Here is a 24,368-nt window from a genome sequence, read left to right on the forward strand (position 1 = left end):
TCTAAATAAGGTTGAGAAGTTAAGTTCAATTGCAGTCAGTAGGACTTTATTTTATATTTGCTATTGTAATATTGGTTAACCAGTGGGCCGTGTCCTCTTCATGAAAATATTTTACTATGACTGGGTTAACCTCTTAACATCCATCGGGTCGCAAGTGAACCACTTAGGTCTAGAGGTCTGGAATTTTATACAGGTTTGGTTGACAATATGTAGAAGGTAATTGGTGATTTGCATAGTTCTGGCATAAAGCATGTCCTAATAATTGTTATTCAAATATGATTTATTATAGACCAGGACCAAAAAGACTTTTTTGAGCCATATTTGAACGCCACATGCTAAAGAAGCACATTTCCAGAAACTAGAAGATGTTACCTTTCAAATGAATACATGCATTTTGGCCTCACAGTTCTTCTGTTATAAGCTTTTCCATCTGGGTATGCCAAATAGGCAAATATTTTAAAAAAAAGGGTGGATGTTAAGATGCTACAGCAATAGAATTACTGCTGTTGGCTGGTGGTAGCAAGCAGATGATGCTTAATGCCTGCAGATTCCAAAGGCAAGTGGAAATGTGATGCCCAAGCTGCTGCCATTAAGAAAACCAGTTGGTGCTTGGGACTCAGAGTAGTTGGTAACTAAATTGAAAACTACTGTAGTTGCCAAAGTTGCTTAGACATTTTTAATCAGCTTAATGGATTTGTTCTGAAATGTACTATACTATGCCATGTGGTTACCTGCAGCCTTAAATTTATTTGTAGTTATGGAGCAGCATGCTCAGGAGCTCCAAGTGAGCTAAAAGAGCTGGTGGACCCATTTTTGTAACCCGGATGGTAGCAGCAGAACATGATTTTGTAAGGAAAAGTCTTTCAACTGTGTTTCCGTCAACACTGGAGCACGCTGTGCATCATGTAACTAAATATTAGCTGAATTAGCTAGTACGTCCCGTCCTGGGAGAGGGATTCCTCCTCTGTTGCTCTTCCTGAGGTTTCTTCCATTTTTTCCATTAAAAATTGTTTATCAAATCGAGGGTCTGAGGACAGAGTTGCATCCTCCGAAAAAATGTCCATTCATTTTTCATTGTTACCCAGGTTTGTGTCACAGTGGCCCGGACTTCCTTCATCCAAACCACTGTCCTCCAGCTCTTTCTGAGGGATCCCAGTTAGCCACTATTTGAAGGGTAATTTGTTATTGTAAACACAGTGGTACTCAACTGGGGACTTAATTCCACACCTGTCCAATGCCTATCCAGGAACTTGGTTCTGGATAGGTATATTTTTATTTAGTTGGTGACAAATGACCTGCTCCTATGGCTGGGTTTGATTTAAGCATCCTAGTTAGCTATACCGGTAAGTCTTTTATATACTTATATATGTAGCACTTTATTAGGAACACCTGTGCAATCTAATGCAATCAAATCCAATACAACAGCTATGCCACAAATTCTACTTTTACAAAGTTTATAAATGTTAAGTTTTTGTTGACTTTGTCAGAAAGGTGATAATTCTACTATTTGTTTATTATTCAATAAGTGTGTGTTAATGGCCTAGACAAAATATTAGGAACACTTTTCAATATAATGCACTCCAGTACACCCCCATCACCACCCGCTATGACCGCAATAATAATAAATCAATAATCATGTGTGATTTGGTAGCTGTAATAAGGCAATCTTGCATTGGGATTAATGAGTATCCATCTATCCACCCATCCTTTATTATGTTATCAATTACTCCTGAGCTTTTCCTGCTTTGGCATATCAAGACATCTGGCATATTGTTCTATAATCTACATATAATATGCATTGGCTGTCAAATATAACTTTTAAATTGTTAATAATGGTGAATATGAAATTAAAAAAGTCACAGGGGTGTGTATGTGTGTGTATGTGTGTGTGTGTGTGTGTGAGTGGGTGGGTGCGTGCGTGTGTGTATGTGTTAAGAAAAGTTTTGAAAGCACACACACACACACACACACACACACACACACACACACACACACACACACAGTATAAGAGCAGTCAAACAACTTCATTTCTTCTGTTTACAGTGTGACAGAAGAGAGATTTGACTGACTCATCAGTTGACCAATCATATCTCATAATCGAATCAGCGTTTGTCCAATCAGAGAACAGAGCAACAGGGTAGCCTCTCCCCCAAACTGGAGGTTGAAAAACAACGTCATCAGCCTCATACATTTAACTTAGCTTTAGCCGAAATGAGGTAGGTGTACAAATCATAGATATATCTCGCCGAAACTAGTGGTTTTTCCTCATCAACCGACAGTCAGCGATTATTTATTTAGTGCTACCTGGGCGCACAGTGCCAAACATGTATATCAAAGCCTTATTCCGATGCAGAGACATGCTGAAAGGAGAACTGATCGTGTGAAAATGCTGGCTAGCTTAATCAATGCTAGCTAACAAGCAGGGGCCGAAAAACGAAAGTGGCTAACGTTAACGTTAACGAGAGCTGAACCCTATCACAACAAGCCTGGGTACTTAAAACATACCTACCGCTGAAGCCACAAGAAGAAGAAGAAGGAGGACTGATAGAGATAGTTGCCTTTCCTACAAAGTAAGTAACGTCTGGTTCGTACTAACATTGCTTTTGACAACTAACGTTATAACGTTAGCTAGTTAGATAGCAACATAAAAGTGGCCTCGATTTCAGTTAGGGGACATCTGACACGGAGCTAACGTTAATTATGGATAAAAACGATCAAAGTATAATTTTATGTATCGTGGTATTGATGATGATGATGATATTTATTGGTCCTGCAGGTGGTTATCATGCCGGGGTCCCATTTTTTTTGTGAAGTGATTGTGAAGTTGTTGTTGTTATCCTATAATTTGCTTATTATTCTGTAACATTAATCTATAATTGATTGAATGGAATGGTTTAACTAGTGGGTGGCATAGCAGTTGTTTTGTTTATGCGTAACATTTGGTAAAACATGTAGCTTATGTCATTGTGATGTAACATGCCCCCATCTTTCATATTGTAACTGAAGGCGTCCCTGTTTTTGATTTTATGAGAGTGATTATTACGCTAATTATGGTGTGTATGAACATATCCCTCATTTAAAGTGATTGGGATGTGTGGAGTATTTTATTACACCAAATTAATATTTGCAACAGGTGCACAGAGGAGGTGAGTTTATATTTTCCCTAAAAGGACAAGAGGACATATTTTGATGCCAACCATTACCCCAATGATGTAAATATGAAAGTAATATTCCATTATTTACCTTCAATCTACATACTAAAACTAAGGCTCTTCTATATTTTGTATTCCCATCCTGTCCCCATGAAACACAACTCCTAGAAGTAACATGCTTTTATTGCCTTGTTGTGGGTAGTTTTATTGGGTTGTTGGTGTGTGTGGCTGTGTGGCTGCCAGCATGTTTGTGTAACAGTGTGTTCCAGAAATGGCAGCATCATCATTGGCATGTTTGTGTTGGCACCTTGATGTGAAATCCAGCACTAGCCATGCTGTTATAGCTTACGACTACTGCGAGCCTATGGGCATGTTCAAAGGGTTTTTACCTATATACTTTTGGTCATGTCTGTTGACTGAATCACTTCACACGCAGATGTAAGCTCAGATACAGTGTTAACTGGCAAGTTTTGAAAGTGACAAAAGGGGGAGATAGAAGAACTGTGTGTATATGACTGAACAGAAAAAGACTGGGTTTATTTTCAGTATTTTAGAATTAGCCAGTGTAGCTGGCTGGGTTTCGCCTATGGTGATCTGCGTTGTGTTCTTGATGTTTTCAATTAAGAGGCAGCATTAGGTCTCAGGTCTTTAGTCATGATCTCCCTGGTAGAAAATATACAGATGTAACAGAAACATCAGCTGGTTGTGTGTCTGCTTGGCTCCCTTCTTTGTCAGTTGGAAAAAGTTTCTTTTTTGCCAAGTTATAGTTAAAGAATCTCGTGTAGCTATTGGAAACAATGAAGTCCAACCACACCAGCTAGAGAACACATATAGCCAGACCATTATGAATTAAACATAGAAAAACATCTCCATACCTGGTAGAATATATACAAATGTAACAAAAACATCAGCTTGTTATGTGTTTGTCTGTGTTTGCCTGGTTCCCTTGACAGAAAGAAGTAAATGAAATTAACATGGAAAGACCGCAAATACAGCAGGGTTGTTAAGCTAGCTTGGCAACTAACTCAGCACTCTAACGGTAGCGCAATCCCTCCAAATGTAATTTAATTAAAAACTGTGGTAAGCAGTCTCAAACGTTGACAGGATTTACACAGAATGGAACGGATATGGCATAGAACAAGATACACTCATTAAATCATATTAGTATCACATCTTATGCATTTAAAAACTGTTTACCAGAGAGTTTCAGTTGACACAGCCTATATATTAGTCAGTTGGGAAAAGTTTTGACACGCACACACCTACATAGCTATGCTGAATACATACACACTCACACGAACCCCAACACACAGGTAGGAGATGCAGATCTACATTAATCTGTTACACCAGCGTAAACACTCCCTGCTTATGCTGATTTTCCAAATCAGGAATATGCATGACCAAGGTGTTAACTTGAACTTTCGTAGTATTAATCAAGTTTCCATGGTCTGATTAAGATTGTGTTGACCATTCTCTTACAATAAGGACATTTGTGATTAAGACAAGCACGCATTTTCACTTCAAATGTGACTATCAGTGTAAAATACAGTAATTGTAGGCAAGACTTAAGCAGAATCACTGAACCATCTGGATAAAATTTATTTGTCTGTGTTAACATGCAAACATGGTGTACCCGACAAGAAATTATATTTCTTTTAAATGAGTTATTACATAGTAAACCCATGCAATAACATTTCATCATCCCTCTGCCTCTCTCTTTATCCCATCTTACAGTTGAAATTGAAAGAATGTCAGCACGTATAAGTACACATGCTCTTCTTGTTGCCGAGAACCCACGCACAGTTCACTAGAACCTGACCCATTTACTTCCTTCCTCTTTCTTGCTATAGTCTGATAGACTCCAGTCTGGTCAAGTAACGGCCCCATCAGTCCCGACGCCACTGCATTGAAGATGACTGAAGCTGTCTGTTCAGAGAGCATTTGTTCTGGGAAATTGACTGCTTCTGATGCAACTTCAATGATGCATCATCAAATCATCAAAGAGGGGGGATCTAAGATATCCCTGGCCTGTTTGTTCCACCTCTTCAATTTGTAAAAAACGTTAGAGAGCCTCATTTAGGGTTAACGACTGATTCCATTTTAGTTCCAGTCTTTATCATTACACCAACTGTTCCACATACCTTGAGTTTTTTACTCTTTCAAATGTGGACATGGCTAATGGATATTTAATCAGCAGAAAGATGATTCCCTGGCTAAAGGGCAATATAAACACATTAGTAGAAATTGATTATTTTAAAATTTACCCCATGTTCTCAGTATTGGCTTTCTTAACCAGAGATGTAAAGTGTACTTTGGAAGTGAGTCAAAACATGGACAAAACTACAAAAAAAACCCGTACAAAAATACCAAAAAAACCCCAAAACCCCCCAAATAAAGATACTGCTGTATTGCTGCACTATTAAACATAGACTTAAGAGTGCAGCAATATTTCTAATTTGTTTTTTAGCACATTGAAGCAAGTTTTCAGCCTCATGGGTCATGAATCAAGCCCCCAGGAACAGCTCTGGGCTATGAAGCGATTTTGGCGCAGTGGTTGTGCAGGATCACGGGACGCTTATTGAGCAACTTTCATAAGAATGAAAGGGGTACCATTCTGGCTCGCTGTATCTAGTTTTTCTGAATACATCCATGTTATGAATGGGGTGTGAATCAAACACTGAATGTAGCGGGGAAGCGTTCCTCATTGTCAGTGGACTACATTGTTTTGTTTTTTTTTTTCTTAATTGAGATGTCTGTGTTATGTCCTGAACCCTGCATGGGTGTGTTTTTGTGTTAAACCTTTCCATGTATTGTTTGAGGATATAAATCTGAGAATTACAGACAGTATTATGGGAAAACCCTGCACTTCAGAATAAAAAGTGTTTTCCCCTGATTAAAGAAGGTTGGCACTGGCCAAGGGGACTTCTACCTGAGCTGCTAGAGAGGAACTTATAATGTGTCGGAGATAAAAAAAAATGCAATTTCAGACACTACGTTGGGTATTCCTTTCATGCGGCAGTCTGGCTTCTGTCACATTGCATGATGATAGTTAGCTTTAGAGTGACCATTAATTGTACAATACTTTTCACATTGCATCATGGGATAAAAGTGATAGTCCACTACATGGGGTATAATAATTCACTGTTTAGGACACAGTGCTGGTACATTTCATATCAGCTGTACTCACTGCTGTACCCCAAAATGAACCTGCCAGTTTGACTACTGTTTCAACTATACTTTAAAAATGAAGCAGTGGGGCTTCTGCTAAATGATGGCTGGTTTCAACTAAATGGCTAATGGCATGAGATAGGCTAATTAAATAGTGACAGACAAAAAATTTTCTGGCCTTTATCTGCCAATATCCCCTTCTGTCTCTATAAATTTTCTTTTAGGAACCACATGCAAATCGTTCATGCGGTGATTACTGAGAATTTTGCTCAGCAGTTTCTCTATCTGTAATGCTCTACCAGCCCCCTACCACACCACAATGCTATGTTTCTCACTAGCCTGTTCACAAGGTATCTTGTTGAGTCATTGTATTCTGGACATATTGTGTTAATTTATTGTGCACAAAAACAGTTGGTTGTTCATTTCCGTCATCTGTTGTTTTCTCTACCAAATACAACTGTACGGTGATGCTGTCATCTGAAATGTAGATGTAAGCTATCATATCACATACTTTACTCTTCATGTCACCAAACAATAGTCAAGGGAGAGAGAGCTATTATGTTGGTTGAAGTTCACTGCTGTGCATAGTCTGTGGTCTGTGTTTGACCGGCTTAATCTGGCCCTGCATGGATCCCATCAGCAGCTGACTGATAAATCGAGTTAGCTTGTTAAAACTACCCTGCTTATCTGAAGTCTGAGACCTGTGGGTGTTCTGGGCCCTTGTCTGTTAGCCTGTTTTCAACTTTGACACAAACAGCATCAGCCTTTCACTTCATCACTTCATTTTGCCATGTGTGACGTGAAAGACGTGAGAGAGACAGTTGTGCGGCACGAGAAAACAAGAGTGAGGTCAGTTTTACAACTTTTTGCTGAGAGCGAACTCTGAAATCCACGTGCACTCCGTCGACGGCCTCACAATTGTAACACATACAGCACTGTGGCATGGCTGTTCAGTTCTTGTCGCACGCTGCTACTGCAAGCATTTACTGCTTCTGTTTCTATGGCAACCACTCAGCTACCACTCCAAGCTGCGTAGCCATGGAGACATCAGACTCTGGGTGACATCACTCCTCAGAGTTCTCAGCGCTTACATCACTCTAAGCCCAGTTCACACCAGAGATTCACAATGAGACAAGTTGAAACTTGCAGCTACTTGTAAAGCGCCGGTCTGCAAAACCTGCCAGTTTACACCAATGTGACTAGAGGAAATGGTGTATCGTCTCCATAGCAACGACTCTCTGTACTTCTATTCTAAATGACGACTTTTCAGGCTTTGTTTTGTAGCTGGATATAAGTTATAGCGTCTTAAAATATGAATGAGGATAGTGATAGTGAGTTACTTTCGATCAGCTGACAGTTTGCTGACTTGACCAGCCGACTTTGTTACAAGCTGTTTGGCTGTTGAAACAAGTGACGTGCCTTCCGCTCTAAAACCAGCCACTGACGACTTGACAAGCTGAGACGCAGGCGACGCCATCAGCTGGCTTCAGTCGAGCTGAGACGGGCCACTTCACACCGCTGCAACTGTTCCCTAATCTATCTATCCTAAAACGGTTTTGTCTCGTCGTGAATCTTTGGTATGAACTGAGCCTTAGGTTATGTATGCTGGCTGTTGTATGCTGCATGTATGCTGCTTTGTGTAAGAGTAACAGGTTATGGTTCAAATTGTTGTAGCTGTGTCTTGAGGTTGTGGTTACAGTTGCGTACGTGATATTATGGGCGTTAAAATGACAGTGATATCCTTGCTTTATGTGTATATGCCATTGCTGCACAAAAGCAAGTGAAAGAGCAAGTGATTTGGTTCGGTGATTTTGCACATGGCTTTGATGCTCAATAAGAAGTTGAATGTGTGTGTGTGTGTGAATGCATTTGTTGTCAAGGTGATAATTCAAGAGGTTTGGACCAGAAGGCTTCTCAGGCCTTTGATATGTGATCAGTGGACAAGTGTGCCTGTTTGTGTGTCGCTGCAGATATGCAAAATAACGCACCTGCTCTATCTCAGTGTAATGAATTCAGAGAGTGGACATCACATAAGCCACTTAGGTACTGATCATCCACTCTTTCCTAGAAGTACTGATCATCCGCTCTTTCCTAGAAGTACTGATCATCCACTCTTTCCTAGGAGTAAACAAAAACGATTTAATGATTTAGCCTAGGGTATGATCTGTTGCCCTGACCTCTGTGTTTAGAGGATAATATTTGGATAGATTTTCTAATTGACACTGTATGTTATTAAGTAAGTTGTTTTGGTTCCCACCTAAACAGACTGTTGAGCGTGTTATTTTGGGTGAAGTATTTGTGTTTGACACCTTTAACTGAATCAACCTGAAGCAACTTCCAGTTCAACTCTCCTGTTTTTAATTTGACAAAACAGTCTGCAGTAGCTTCATAATGATAAAAAGATGTGTAACATAAGTGTAGCTAACTAGCAAGTAAAAAGTCTTGCATGTGTAGTTTTTAGCCTGTTATATAATAAAGTTAGGCCTATATGCTGTATTTTTTCTGTCTCTTACTGAGCTGCAGACCTTGAATATGTTCTCGATAAACAACTTTGCTGGCTTATCTGTTGTTGTTGGCTTTGTTTGTGTGCATACACACTAATTCAAGCCAGCTAAAACCATTAGCTACTGAAGGTAAAAGCTTTGTGTTTCATACATGTAATATTGGTAGCTAACATAAAATGTACATTCAATGATCAACTTTTTAGTACTTTTTTAAGTACTTTCAAGTCCTCTTTTCGCAAGTCATGTCATAAAATCAGGTGTGAAGTCATAAATTTGTGACTTGAGTCTTGAACTTTGTCCACACAAGCTATGTAGCAAAAGCAGCACATCAGTAGCACAACAGGAAAAGCCTCAGACCTCTCACAGTTTCACACGGGATCCGTTAAGCCACAGAACTACTCACAAGTGATTTTTACAGTGCTCACAGACCAATGCACAGTAATGTACTTACACGCAAAAGTTGAAATGCAAGTTGCGGTCAAAGCTGCTCTGTCTGGCAGCCTGAATTTAATTTTGACCACACCCAGCATCAGGGGCTTGAAACCTTAAACTAGAGAGGGCAGTGAAATCCTGCTTTACAGCCTGATATTAAGTTACTCTTTGATTTTTGATTATGAATATAAAGCCATATTTAAAATTTTTAACCTCAGCCTTAACCATTTGTACATTAAGTGACCGGAACCTTGAGTATGCCTACAACTTATTTATAAGTTGCATTTATAGATAATTTCAGAAACAAGTCCAGAGTGCTATTTCCTTGGCTGAGAGGCCATTAAGTAGTGTGACAATCAATAAGACTGTATAACTTGATGTTTTCACATTACGTAACCAATTAACATAGGCCGGATACCGCATTTCTCCCTTCTATCAAACGGCTTGATGCTGCTGTTCATTTAGCTAATGCAGGTGCAGTTATGGACAGATAACACATCCTCTCCATCACTCCATGGAGTTTGTTAATGCTCTTAGCAGCCAGTTCTGGCACGCCAAAGAAGCTTTTAAGCCTGTTCCTCAGTCTCTTTATGCATAAACCAAAGTGGCTGAGCTATTTTTGGATATGAAGAGTAATGATCACCGTTTGGTTGAATTATAACTTCAGGTCTGTCAAGTAAACAGTAAGAAACACACACATGCTTAAAAGCTCCAGCAGTCCAAGTCTCTTAAAATCTCTGTGAGACAGTTTGCAGGCGTCACATTTTCAGACTCTGAGATTCAGCTGAGATCTGTAATCTGTTTTAGTTGGCTGAGAAGGCATAACCACGACCATGGTGAGTGGAAGCCGTAGACTGTATAAACATGGACGATACGTCTCCACTTCCAACCTTTTTTATGCAAAAGTGAAGCCAAAATATCTTGTCTCTGGTAGCCGCCATCTTGCTTGTGTGACATCATTTGGAGCCAGAGTCTGCGGAGTAGAGTCGGGCAGGGGGATGACAGCCCGCGGGACACGCCCCCCTTAGCTGTCCCGCCGTCTGATGGATGTTTGAGAAAAAAAACAAATGTTTTATATTTTTCTTGGTGTTTTTATGTTCACCCACTGAATTGTGAAAACCTTTCCGATTCGAGGAGCGAGCCTTTTAACCCACACAGCAACATGAACATATATACTGAGAGTTGAAAGAGTTGTCAACGTTAAAAGGCTAAACTTTTGAGAAAGCAGAACTGACCAGGGTTCAGATGGCTGCAGACAGGGCATTATGTCTTCATTTAGTGATGTTGGTCAAGAGACTTTGTTTGCATATACTGCGATTATTATTATTATTATTATTATTATTATTATTATTATTATTTGTAACTGCCTCTATATAGGTCACTCTGGTTTTTTTTTTAAACTTTTTTTTTTCATTTATATTTTAATTTTCTGAATCATTTAACCTTTCCTCTCCAACATCCTCTTTTCTATTTGAGGACCAGTACTTCCATTCCATGTAATTTTATCTCTTGCCGCTCCTTACAATATAATGGTTGTTATAATTGGTTATTTGTTACAACATGAGCCTTTTTCAGGTGAAGACACTCATAGTAGGACTGGAAAGTCTGGAGTTAACTTTGAATTTAGGTGTGCCAGTAAGCCATGCAGTTGAGCCAACATGCACAATACCAGGGCGCTGGCACTGGTACATCTACTGTAAATGGAATGAAGTCATGATTAGTTTCACCTGTGTCTTAATGTCCACTGTGAGAAAGGCCAATCATCACCACAATGCGATATCCAATAGAAATAGGAAACCTAGTCACACCTGCAAACAAATTGTGGACAATGATGAGTTTTAGGAACATCTTGAAAGCAACAAAGATAAAGTAATACAAACTTTGGCAGAAATGTAGCTTTTTTTTTGCTTTACTTGAAGTAGTAGTTTCTTAACTAACTGCCAAAACAGCATTGATAAGTATATAGTGTTTATGTGTTAGGAAAATCTGGTGTTGTATCAACATAGAGCCTGCCTTTCAATTCAATTTCACTGTCTGGTTTTCTTTTCTTTTCTCCTGTCTCTCTTTCTTTTGTCTTTCACAGGTAGCAGTGGGTCTCTCTAGGGCAGAGCCATGGGTGCGTTCCTGGACAAGCCCAAGACAGAGAAACATAACTCACACGGTGAGGGGAAAGGCCTCCGCTATGGGCTGAGCTCCATGCAGGGCTGGCGGGTGGAGATGGAGGATGCTCACACAGCTGTGTTGGGACTTCCTGCTCCTGGTATGACTGACTGGTCCTTTTTTGCTGTCTATGATGGTCACGCCGGCTCTAGGGTTGCCAACTACTGCTCTAAGCATCTTCTTGAACACATAATCGGTGCTAGCTTAGGGGCTGGAGGGATGCAAGGCTCCCAGGCTGGTTCAGACAGCACGGCCAGTGACACCCCAGCACAGATTCCTCCTCCGGTGGAGGCTGTGAAAGCCGGGATCCGGACAGGCTTCCTGAGGATCGATGAACACATGCGCAGCTTCTCTGACCTGCGAAATGGCATGGATCGCAGTGGATCCACAGCAGTGGGAATCCTCCTGTCACCCGATCATTTCTTTTTCATTAACTGTGGGGATTCTCGAGCCGTTCTGTACCGAAATTCACACGTGTGCTTCTCCACACTTGACCACAAGCCTTGCAACCCACGTGAGAGAGAGCGCATCCATAACGCTGGCGGCTCAGTGATGATCCAGAGGGTGAACGGGTCACTGGCTGTATCGCGGGCCTTGGGGGACTACGATTATAAGTGTGTCGATGGCAAAGGCCCCACTGAGCAGCTGGTTAGCCCTGAACCAGAAGTGTTTGAGATGGTTCGGGCCCCTGAGCAGGATCAGTTTGTGATCCTGGCATGTGATGGTATCTGGGATGTCATGTCCAATGAGGAGCTGTGCGAGTTTGTGAAATCAAGGCTGGAGGTGTCTGATGACCTGGAAAGAGTCTGCAATGAAGTAGTGGACACCTGCCTGCACAAGGTGGGTACAAATTTGTGGTTCAGCATGACTTTAAGTGTGTTTTTGCTGAGTGTGATAGGCCTCGTTTACAATTTTCTTAACTGGTAATGATTTATAGACATCAAATGTGTGGAATGTGACAGAATCTAGCCCTCCTGTTTTGCTCCAACTGACTTGTTAAATTATTATGTCATCAAGAAAGCCATTGTGTGAATGTTAAGCATGCATAAAGTTCAAAAGAGTTGTATTTGGTCAGCTGAACTAGTTGTTACAGCTTCATTGACTAAATATGACTCGTGAGAAAGAAGGAAATTGGTTTGGCAGTTTCAGAACATCATAAAGTAAAAATGCCAAAAAGTAAAGTGATCCAAAATCTATATTTTATCAAAATCTATAGCAGTGACAAGTTTCACATGGAAAGATAATATATAAAATTAAAATTATGAATGTTCCAATAGTGAAATCAGTCAGTATCAACACTCCCTCGTGGCCTACTCAACAGTGCAGACTATTCCATTACTTAACACTACACAGTAACTCCTCTTACCTGCTCTTTCTTCATCCTTCTTTCCTCCCGTCCATCGTAGGGGAGTCGGGATAACATGAGTGTTGTGTTAGTGTGTTTGCCCAACGCTCCCAAAGTGTCAGAGGAAGCTGTGAGGAAAGATGCTGAGCTCAACAAATACCTGGAGTCTCGAGTGGAAGGTGAGAATGGATGCAGGACAATAACTTTTCATGTGCAAACATAATCAAATTGATTGTTGAATATTAAAAATGTTATTCATTTTTGCAATCTTGATTTGGTTTCTCCTGAAAACAGCTCTGGTGTACGATCAAAGTTTCCTTAATTATTAATTATTAATGATACATTTTTTACATTAACGGAGCATATCAGTCAATGTTATATGGTAAGCTATGAGAAATTTACTTTAAACACCCATTGCTGTACATTCTGTTGCCTTACACACACTATTCAATTTATAATCTAAACAAACAATTTTAGGATCTTAAACCACACTGAGAACCATCCACACTGGTGTTTCAAAAAAAAAGGTGTGGTTGTCCAATAGTGAAAAGTCATTTTCTAAACTCCTGCAGAGACACAGTTTCTCCTCTCCTGAAATCATGTATCATATCTGTCTATGTTTCCTCCACCGACTGACCCTGCCACTCTCTATTGTCTAACCTCCAGCCAAGTTAGATCCGGCTCACAGCAGAAGAATGACACCATCATGACCTCCTTTTCCATTTCAGCAAGCATCTCCTCGCTTTATTCCCTGTTCGCTCCTCTCCTCCCTTTCCCCTCCCTACATGCATCTTTCTCTCCCTCGTTCAAACATTCCATGTCTTCTCTGGATGGCTTCCCTGTTCCCCTCCTGTCTTTCTTTCTTTCTTTCTGTTCTTTTGCTACTTGTTTCATCCCATTTGTTTTCTCAGGATGCATGAGACCCTTTGGTGAACACAGTAAAGTTTTTCTAGTCTTTGTCGGTTATGTCAGCTCTCTTCCCTGGTTGCCATTAGTGAGTGTACAACCAAGGCTGCTTGGCTGTTTCAGAGAAACAAAAATACTGCGAATAAATGTTTGCTGAATGGATTGATTGGCTGCCCAGAATGGGTTGAAATCATTTTTAAATTTTAGGGAAATGTACAGTTACTTGTTTGGTTGAAGCAGAGTAAACATTTGGCTTCTGGGACCATCTAATACTGGTAGATAGAAAGAAGGAGGGAATCAAAAGAGAGAAGAAGAGAAAGGGAGAGGAATGCTTTGGCTGAACATTGAACTGGCCACAAGCCACTCTCAACTCAGTTGCAGGCCTTTTTCTGTCACCATCTCTCTCCCTCGCTCTGTCTCACACACACACACACACACACACACACACACACACACATACTCATTTCTGCACGTCCACTTGTACTGTTTCCATCTTCACATCCTTTCTCCTCATTTGTCACATTTTTGGTCTTCTCTCCTCTGTTCTGTTCGCCTCTCCCTCTCCTATCTTCCCCCAGCTGTTCTTGGCTGTCACCAGTGGTTAATACTGACTTGTGTAACAACATGTCTGGTGTTATTGTAGAGATGCTGTCTCGGCCAGGGGAGGACGGGTTTCCAGACCTTGTTACAGTGATGAGGAACTTGTCCACCGACAGCGGCATGCCCACGCTGCCACCAGGGGGAGGCCTCGCCAGCAAGTAAGGACCGACGCCCTCAAAGGGATACTTGGCGTTATCTCATCACAGGAGTTTTACATTATATTCTGATGATAAACATCTGGTATGAAAATATTAAAGTGCAAGGAGCATTGACAAAACCTAATTTGACCCTGCTGACCAGTGACTTCAAAATGCCACCAACTAGCCAGAACAGAATCTGCATTAAATTTTCAATAATAAAAAAACAAAATTTTGCTGGTTATCTACAGTGTGTTTATAGCCAAATGTATTTTCCACTATTAAACCTCCCTATTTCACTGTCTCACCCCATACGTTTTCTTGGAGTGCGCTAATTTTTACACTATTGCGTAATTGTTGGGGCTGTGCTACGCAAAGGCACGATTATGATGGAATAGTGAGGTGTTATATCTGACTGTTGCTTTAAAACTTACTTGTTAAACTCTGGTTCATTATGGCAATAAAAAATCATATTTTTTATAAAAATCCAAAATTCGTGATTAAATTCTTATGTAAATGAATAGTTTGACGTTTGTGAAATAGGCTAATTATTTTTCTTGCCAAGAGTAAAGGCTGATTTATGGTGGGTCGCTCGACACTGAGAAGTGTCACTCAACAGAAATGAAAGAGTCACGCAACGTTTTCAATTTATGCTTTGGCAAAACGTTTCAGTCGTCTCCATGGTAACCAGATGCTATTCTCCAGCTGGCTTGTTTAGTTATATTAGCATTATATCATCCCGACCAGTACTAATTAAACAAGGACATTACAAGTTATCTAAAGTTACAGACCAAAATATCAGTAAGGAAGTTCAGTGAAAACTACAATCTCCATGGTGACATTAGTAAAACTACCCCATCACATTGCGTGAGTTAATATTATGGTGTCCGTGACATAACAAAATTCTCCAGATGCGCAACATGAAAGGAAAATGTCAAGTGACACTTTTTTTCTGTTGAAAATACGTCATTTCTGTTAAGCGACACTTATCAAAAGTGTCAAGCAACCTACCATAAATCAGCCTTAAGATGAGAAGACTTCCTGCAGTCTTGTCATCACAGTCAACACCAGCAGGAAGTCACTGCGCCTCAATAAATAGTCAAAGCACACAACTCCCCGTAAAAAACAACTTGGCATTGTTACATTTTTACATCTTGAATCTTGAATTTCTTTATGAATTAAACAAATGAGATATAATGCTGAGTTCACTCTACACGATTGTAGCCCTGATTTTCCACTTGCTGACATTTTTTAGAGATTGCCGACAAAAGCCCCACATCAGAGGCAAATTGGCGCATGCTTGGTACTCGCAAATCAGCGCACAAACAACTAGAGCTGCTCGTTTCTTGCAGACATCCATTTTTGCCATTTTTGGAAGAAAGAAATCCTGTCTTGCGCACGGTATCATGTCATTTCCCGCATCAGTTCTTGTATGTAAAACACATACATGAAAAAAATGTAGTTTGCAGACCAGACAGACTCGTCATGAATTCCTCCTGGTGAAAGATCTTGTAATCTGTCGCCGATCAGTCATGTCGCGTGTAAACCACAATGACCTCAAGATTCCTGATTACAAGACAGAAAGTTGTGGAGTGTGAACAGTACAGCGATCTGACAATTTTGAAAGTCGTTAAATGTGTTAATTAGTGAGCATTAGAGGAAATGCCAAATAAGCCTACTTCCCAAACCTTTTAACTAAAGAAGTAGGAGGTCAGTATTACCCAAAGTTTTTCATCCTTCAAAGTGGACTAACCAGTTAGCGAGGTCTAAAAAATGTACATTTTACAGTGAGATTTTGTTCAATCAAAATGTGAATATTTGTTGTCCTCAGGCATACCTATCTATTATAATCACAGCAAGAGGATTTTTCATTTTTCACAGCTCCACCTCACTGTACCTTGTTTTTCAGCAGACGCCCTCTTATGTTACTTTGGATGGATGGTTGGTATTGATTGATTTTTTGCATCCGTGTTGTTCTTCTGCAGACGCAGTGTTATTGAAGCAGTATACAACCGTCTGAACCCATACAGGGAAGAAGATGGGGTGAGTATCTATGTATTTGATGAGTCTCTTCATGAAGTATAAGCTTTGTCTTTCTTTGACCATTAACAAAAATGTTCACACAAATCGTCTGTTTAAGTCTCGAGGCTACACGACACATCTGGGACATCAGCTGTCTTATTTATTAAGTTTATCCTTCACATATGGGTTTCAGTGGTCTCTGAAATCCTTTTATTCTAGTGTGATTCATCCCATCTGGTGGACCATGCTGCTCATGGTGAATTTATTGTCTTTAGTTTCAAAGCAGAGCCATTGCTGATGAAGTATTGAGAAGGAATGCAGAGATTGTTTTGAGCCCTTCACACCCTCCCATTATGATAAACACCTGGTTTTTTTTTTTTTTTTTTATATGCATGGCGCATGACCTTATGCAGGCATGACATGTCAAAAAGTCATACTAGTGGGGCTGAAAACATTTTTCCTCTCTTGCCAAATCCAGTGACTGCAGGTAAAAGCATTCTCCTCAAATGGCTTTGCTGAAATATCTCTAAGTGGGGCACTCCATGTACATCAGTTTGTTTTCCTCCCTGTTTTTCTCTGTCCTGACACAAATCTATCCCAGAGGACTCAAGTTAACCCTTTCTGTGTTTATTAGAAACCACAGTAATTCACAGTATAATTCCGAACAATATAATTCCCCTTTTTTAGGATGACTCCTACTCAAAGTGTGATGCGGCTCTGCATCCTTGAGCTTTGTACTGTGTTGTTAGAAATATGGGAAACACAAGTTTGGACACGCACCCTTACATCCCCCACACACACTGAATATCTTAAATAAAGGCCTAGTTCTTTATTTAGTTGATGTGAACATAGGCCAAAATGCACGGTACTACAGAGTCTATCCAGAAAAAGTGTTGACATCCTATTCCAGCAAGTTGGGCTTAAGAATGTGGTCTTGCCCGCTTGAGTTCTGCAAAACACGATTCACCACCAAGCTCTGTTAAAAACATGCCGTCTCTGAATTAACGGCTCGAACACAGGCCTTCTGTGGTCTTTTGTGGTCCTGTTACTTTCTGTCTTTGCAGTGGATGGGTGATACATAAGTGTGTGTGTGTTTATGTGTATGTGTTGGATCGGATGAATCAGATGTGTCTGTGAGGGAACGGCATGCTGAGATGCCACTCTGTCAGTTTAAGCATTGCTAGCATTGCAGTTTCTTTTATAAAGGTCTGTCCAATTGTTTAAAGGCTGTTGCGTCTGGTGTGTCCTTGTGTGTCTGTGTGCATACAGTATGTGTCTGCTGGGGCCTGACTCTTACAAGGAATGTGTGTTTGTGTGTTTGTGTGTGTGTGTGTGTGTGTGTGTGTGTGTGTGTGTGTGAGTGACGTCTCTTGTTTAGTAGCTCATGCTGGAGGTGAGCTAGTGTTGTCTTGGTTTGTCTTCAAGGGCTGAGAGTTACTGTGATTTTTTTCCTTAAACACACATACACCAACACATAGACGCAACAAGAAGAATATTATCTATCTCTCTGCTAAAAGAGTTTTTTTTATAACGAAAGCACTAACTTGTAAGACTTAAGTTACTTTCAGACAGTGAGCGGACAGTCACCGTCACTGCCGCCTCTATTGTTTTCAATGTAAATATGACAGCAGCTGTGTTAATGAGGTTGGCGGCAGCAGCAAGGAGAAAGAGGGTCGTTAATGCTCTTAGAACACACATGGCTGTTCGCTGCTGTCATCTTTTTAAACTTGCCGTCACAGCCTGCCGTGTTACCAACCACGGCGATGGGAATGATACAGTAGCTTATATTTACAGTCTCCAGAATTATAAACCTCTTCACCAGCAGTGAACAAACATATCAGCAAATCTTAGAGCAACATCTCCCTCAAAGTTTGGTTATCCAGTCTGTACCAAACATGCTATATTTATCATGTCATGTTGCCAAACTCTCCCTCTATTTTAAGCTACAAGCCACTCTATTTGGCTACATGATGAGATTAGAGTAGGTTGATAACATCAACCTGCAGAGATGGGTGCTGGTTGTTTGCATGATTGATGGCAGTCGGTTGGCTTGGCAGCGGAGTTGCGGTCCTGTTGCCACCCACTCAGTATACAGAACAGTGATGTCGCTCACTATCTGAAAGCACATTTAATGTCAATATTTGTTAAGATAGATAGATATAGATTTTTTTTTTTTGATTTTTGAATTGAGGACTGTAAGTGACGTAATATGATAGCAGTTAACAGCACTTGCTCATTTTTTTTTAACAGACTTTGTTCAGTTAAAGGTGCCACCAGTAAAATTTTGGTCTTGAGAAACTACAACCACGGTAAACACGTTCTCTCATCCACAACTGTCAGTGTTGTGTAGAAAATTTATATTGGGATTAGAAATTTCAAGCTTACTACTTGTTGAGTAACTGTTTCAGTCGTTACTGTTTAATTTAGCTTCTCAACTTTAGTACCTCTTGTGCCGTCAAACACTAACGTCTGCACTGAATGCAAACTGACTTAGGTGAGGTGTTGCTACACTGCTTGAGCAAGCAGTAAAAAGGGAAGTTAGCATGACTCATACTTAAAGTGTTATCTACAGTATGCAATTCATTGCTTGAGAAAGTTAAAGCATGAACATGATACAATAAGTACCATTAGATGTAAAAAATATTGGCAACATAACATTATTAGTGACAATGTGTCTGTATTGCATTGACAAAAATCATCACCTTACGTAGCTAATGCTGCACCAATGTTCACTTAGATATTATTGAAATTAATATACGTGCAAAGCACACTGGAGTAGGTTGTGGGGAGTTAAGAGACAACAAACCTCTGATATATTATGATCATATGTTGAAAATAACATTTTACAGATGGCATCTTTAACTTTAACGTCCCCAGAGGCTTCAACCTTTATATTAAATCGAGCTTAGGGAAGAAAAATGCAAACAAAAATCAGGTGCACCAAGTGTTTTCTCTTTTTTTTTTAACATAAGAAACTATATTTTAGTCATAGCACAAACAGTAGAATGATTTAACTTGTCACAGCTCAAAATTATGTTAGCAAAGGGTGTGTGGTAAAGTACACACCTGCACACACTCACACACACACATTGATAAGGGATGTACAGATTTGTCTAACTGTGTGTTCACCCTCTGATTAACGCAGCCCTCCTGTTTCATTTGGTAAGTGATCACATATATAACTGTTACACCCCTCCCCCCCCGCCCTTCTTCCCACCCCTCACCTACACACATACATACAACCACACACACACACACACACAGTCTTACAGGCATGTTTATAAGTGGCGACCTATTCCCCTGTCACTCCTTCATCAGTCTCTACTCCCTGCTCTGATCTACTACTCTCTAGCATGTCGAGCTCCATTTAGAGTTTTTAAGGCGTGTGTATGGACGTGTGTGCGTGTGTGTGTGCGGACACGGCTGTCGAGGTTTGGTGAGGATGAATGGTTCTTTCCGGTTCCTGTCCGTCCCTCTCTCACGCACACAAACACGCATGCACTGGCCCTACACGCATGCATCGCTGTCTCACTCGGTCTTTTTTCTACAACTGCACGCAAGCATATAACAGCAATCTCTGTGTTAACTCCCTGCAATAAGATGAAAAGGTCTTGGAGTTGTTTTGTTGGCATATTGTTGCAGACAGAACCTACACACTGAGGATGAAAGTGTGCCATGGCTTACACTGCTATTGTAACTGCTTTTTAACTATAATGTGTTTTTTTTTTTGTGTGTGTGTTGATCCTAGGAAAACCTGACCTTGAAGTCCAGGTTGGGGGAAAAAAAAAAAATCATAGAAAATGACTGTGAAAAGATTGTTTCTACATTTTGGTAACTTTCGGCCCTCTTTTTCTCTCCCTCTCACTCTGCTTTCCCACTTTTCTTTCTTTTTCTTTTATCCCGTCTTCCCCCTCTCCCTCGTTCTATTTTTGTCTTATTCTACTGCCTCTTCTTCCCCCTTTTTTTCTCATTTCTCTCTTCCCCCTCTGGCGGTGGCTTTCCTCTTGCAGAGTGGAGCTGAGTTGGAGTACCACTGGTAGCTGTCCAGCACAACTGCCTGATCCAAAAAAACAAAACAAAACAAAAAAACAAAACACAGGACCACTTTTTCCACACAAGATCACATCCATAGTCACCTTTTTAATTTCCTCTGAGTTATTTTTATTTTTTCCCACATTGAGAGATCAACGAAAGAAGAAATCCTGGTTTTAAAAACACAAAGTGGAAGATTGGGATTATATTGGTTCTTTTTATAGAACAAAAATGGGGGAAAATAAGAACAACAGCATTAATGGTCTGAAAGCAGAGCTGCATATACAGTATATACACCTGAAGAGAGGCAAACAAGCACAGTTTTTCCTGCCCCTCGTTTTCTTGCTTTCTTTGCGGTGGGTGTTTTTGTCGTGGACTGACTGAGACCCTGTTCTGGATGCTTTGAGGTTCTTTGGTGCCATGCTCGGAACCAAGAGGGAAGGGAGGACGTTGCGACACCAGTCAGCCAGCCAGCCATTACCAAACCAACCTCATGGACATTTAGAAGACACTGATTGGACTGAAGCCTTGAGCTCAAGCAAGCTTGGGGTTCTGGGCATTACTGGTATTCAAACGGGGGCCCCCCAACACTTCAACTTCCCTTGCTGGAGAAAGCCTCATCCTAGATTTATAATTCCCAAGTTCTTCATATTCCAAGACCTTCAGGAGAACATGATCATGAGATTACTGAAAATTCCAGTTTGGCTCCCCCCATACTGTGTCCAAACTAGAGTAAGACATGGGCTGGTGGCAGACAAGGCATTACATGGACATTTAAACTCAATTGTGATGACTCTTCCTGCTCGTCCCTGCTCACATTTTCTCCTCTCGTCTCTTCAAGGATGTAATCAAACAGTTGATTTATCACTCTTCCTCTCTGTCTCTCTCTCTCTCTCTCTCTTTTCGCTTTCTCTGTCTCTTCATATGACAGAACAGACTTGGCTGTCATTTGCATTGGCAGATGTTGCCAGAATCATAAGCTTTTTAGCCTGCTGTTGTTTAAGAGATAGAAAGATAGAAATTATATATTAAATTCATATAAATAAATATATATATATATATATACATATAGATATATATTTTGATTTGTTTCTTTCATCTTAATTCCCAGCCATGGTATTCGTTGTGGCCTAATGTGTGTGTGTGTGTGTGCATATGTGCGCACACATGCATATGTGTATGTTTGTGTGTGTGTGTGGACATAATAAAAAAAAAACAACAAAAAAACCAGAAGACAAGGTTGCACACACACACTGTCACCACACAGCAGCGTTCCAAAGACGGGGTTTGGGGTAAAGGGATTCCAACCTGACCTCCTCCTTCCCCCCCGACTCTCCTCAACACATGCACACACACACAATCCTGCTCTTGCCTTTTCTATCTCTCGAATATCCTGTGTAAAGAAACAAATGTTTTGATTGAAAAAAATTCCATCATTTACCTTTTTTTTTTTTTTTTAAATTTCTTTTGTATTGTTTTTTCATATGTACTGCTATTCAGAGTACTGTGGCTGTGGTCCGATTACAGATGGGTAAGAAAACAACAGCATACCTTGTACAGCAGATTGGGAGAGAGAAGTAAGTTTTTTGGTGTTTCACTGTATGAAGTAAAGGAGGGACACTGTAGGACAGAGGATTGTCCTTTTTTTAATTTTTTCCACAGCTACCTTCCATAAACTTTGCCTCAAAGGCACAGAAAGGTTGCTGGGGAAAGTCCTGGTTCCACTCCCTGCATTGACCAGGAGTTAATTTCATTTCTGTCAACCCAAGCACTAAAAAAAAAAAAGATTGAAACTTCAGAGACAAATTTGTCAGACAAAGCCTCTTCTTCTCAGTCTTTTTAAAACGCATACATGCATAGACCTAGTGGATGCACATACTTTACATGTGTATTCTTTTCCATAGATGCATTGAAAATCGGCTACAAGTATATACAAATCTGTAATATACACTTTTTTTTTAATTTTTCAATCATTAAACGGCATTGTCATTGTGCTTTCTGAGGTGGCAGTATTGAAAGAGAATAGGCCTAACAAGAGTTTGCTGGCTGGTTAATGTTCTTGTGGTACACCAGCTCTTGGTGCCATATGACAAATAGGTACTTGAATGTGTAGTTCTTTTTGCAGTTGCATTGTTTTAATGGGATGATTGATTTTTATTTTTTATTTTTTTCTTTGTTTGTGGTGGAGGGAGCGGGGAGGGGTGGGGGTCTCTATAGTTGTGCATGTTATGTGATTGAGGGAGGAGTGTATTTTGTGTGTGAGTGGGAGATGTACTGGGCGGGTGGGGATAATACGAGCGTGCTCAGTGTGGTGGAACACAATGTTAGAGAGGGAAGGTGATGATTTAAAAAAAAAAAAAAAAAAAAGTAGAACACATACTGGGATATAATTTTTCTTTCAGTAACTTTTAATTGCTAGTTGTTGTTTTAAGATATTTTTTAACCCCAAAACAGACAAAGGTTAATGTTTTTTTACGCTGCATCTCATTTGATATTGCTTCTGAAATAAAATCATCCCCATGTGTACTCCTACATTAACTAATATTTCCTGACTTTTTTTTTAACATTGTTAAAGGTTTTACCACACTGAACACAGCTCCCAGTTTAGGTTAATGTTTAAGCTATATCAGACACTGGGCTAGGAGAGGAACTGAGGGAGGGAAGGAGGGAGAAACATTTATTTTTCTGAATGTAATTCATCATTATTCACACTGATTCCACTGCATGGACTGAATACGAGCAGCACTGCAGCATCACATTCTCTCTCATTAGTCATTTAATGACAAAAAAAAGCTCTCTTGGCTTTTTTGAAATAGTTTTTCTAAAGGTTTTTTCTAAGGTTTGTTCCTGAATGATTTGCCTGTGACGTGTTGCTTTGATTTCAGGAAATATAAAAGAGAATTTTACAAAGCGGATTTGTCTCCTGAACCTGTTACTTATTCCAGGTTGAACGGGTTGATGTGACCATAGCTACGCAGCAAGAGACAGACATGAAAAACTTGATGTTTATTCTGATTTTTTTTTTGGGGGGGATGATAACGCACCCTAGTACTCTTTGCCACCTCCATCTGATGTGTCTCTTGTATTACTGGCCATGATAAATTCCACATTTGTTTTTATTTATTCCAATGCTTCGAAGATATTCTAAAAGTGCTGTATTTTGATGACAGAATGAGATTATGATAAGATGGTGTGCATTTGAGAGCGATGTATGACTTTTAGCCGACTCACCTTCACACATGACCTTCTAAAAGGACCGAGGGAAGGTCCGGTGGGGGGGGGGGGGTCACAGTGAGGTTGAGGAGACACCCAGGATTTCCACCATCCCTTTCCCTTCTTCCTGTACTATTTTCCCAGTATGATATTGTGATGTTACAGACCATACAGTGAACATAAACGTCAATAAAAGATGGATTTAAGTTTAAACTGCTATGCTTTTTTTTTGTGACTGTGACAATTTGAAATGTGTCTTTTGGTAAGCATGCACTAGTCAGTACAACAAAAACAGAAAGCTTATAAATTTTATTGGTGTTATCCTAAGACAGTTTGTTCTCTGTGCTAAATGTTCAGCAACACATTCTGCGCCAAAGCAAACAGAAACACAAGATAAAGTCACTGTGTAGCTCAGAAAGGAAAGTTTAACCAATTAGTAATTGAGACAGTAAGTTGTTTGAGTAAATATCCCAACTTTGACATCTGTACTCTGCCACTTTGGTCAGATTTTGACTGATAACAGCAGGTCCTGTGTTAAAAATGTTACTCAAAAGTTCACCAATTGCACTTATGAGACCACAATGTGATGTGGTGCACCTCATCACATTGTGGTGCCCAGGCCCAGGAGATGCCTGCTTCATTGCTCTAGTTAGTTTGTTCCACACAACAGAGTAATATATTAATCTGTGTACTCTCT

At 40.1% G+C, this 24,368-nt stretch overlaps 1 protein-coding gene across 1 annotated transcript; it reads left to right on the top strand.

Moving 5' to 3' along the window:
- Nucleotides 1-2,169: 2,169 nt before the first annotated feature.
- On the top strand, nt 2,170-23,884 carry ppm1ba (protein phosphatase, Mg2+/Mn2+ dependent, 1Ba). Its single transcript, XM_067610537.1, has 6 exons — nt 2,170-2,570; nt 11,340-12,256; nt 12,823-12,940; nt 14,311-14,425; nt 16,390-16,447; nt 20,437-23,884. The coding sequence occupies exons 2-6, from the start codon at nt 11,369-11,371 to the stop codon at nt 20,464-20,466; spliced, it is 1,209 nt and encodes a 402-aa protein (XP_067466638.1). The 5' UTR covers nt 2,170-2,570; nt 11,340-11,368; the 3' UTR covers nt 20,467-23,884.
- The last annotated feature ends 484 nt before the right edge of the window (nt 23,885-24,368 follow it).

The sequence above is a fragment of the Thunnus thynnus genome, chromosome 14 (assembly GCF_963924715.1).
Source record: "Thunnus thynnus chromosome 14, fThuThy2.1, whole genome shotgun sequence".
Taxonomy (NCBI): domain Eukaryota; kingdom Metazoa; phylum Chordata; class Actinopteri; order Scombriformes; family Scombridae; genus Thunnus; species Thunnus thynnus.

What these genes read in the sequence shown, in the direction of transcription:
- ppm1ba (XM_067610537.1), top strand. Translation starts at nt 11,369, where the DNA reads ATGGGTGCGTTCCTGGACAAGCCCAAGACAGAGAAACATAACTCACAC. An exon ending in TGGACACCTGCCTGCACAAG is followed by an intron (nt 12,257 to 12,822) that starts GTGGGTACAAAT and finishes CGTCCATCGTAG; the next exon opens with GGGAGTCGGGATAACATGAG. An exon ending in GGGGGAGGCCTCGCCAGCAA is followed by an intron (nt 14,426 to 16,389) that starts GTAAGGACCGAC and finishes GTTCTTCTGCAG; the next exon opens with ACGCAGTGTTATTGAAGCAG.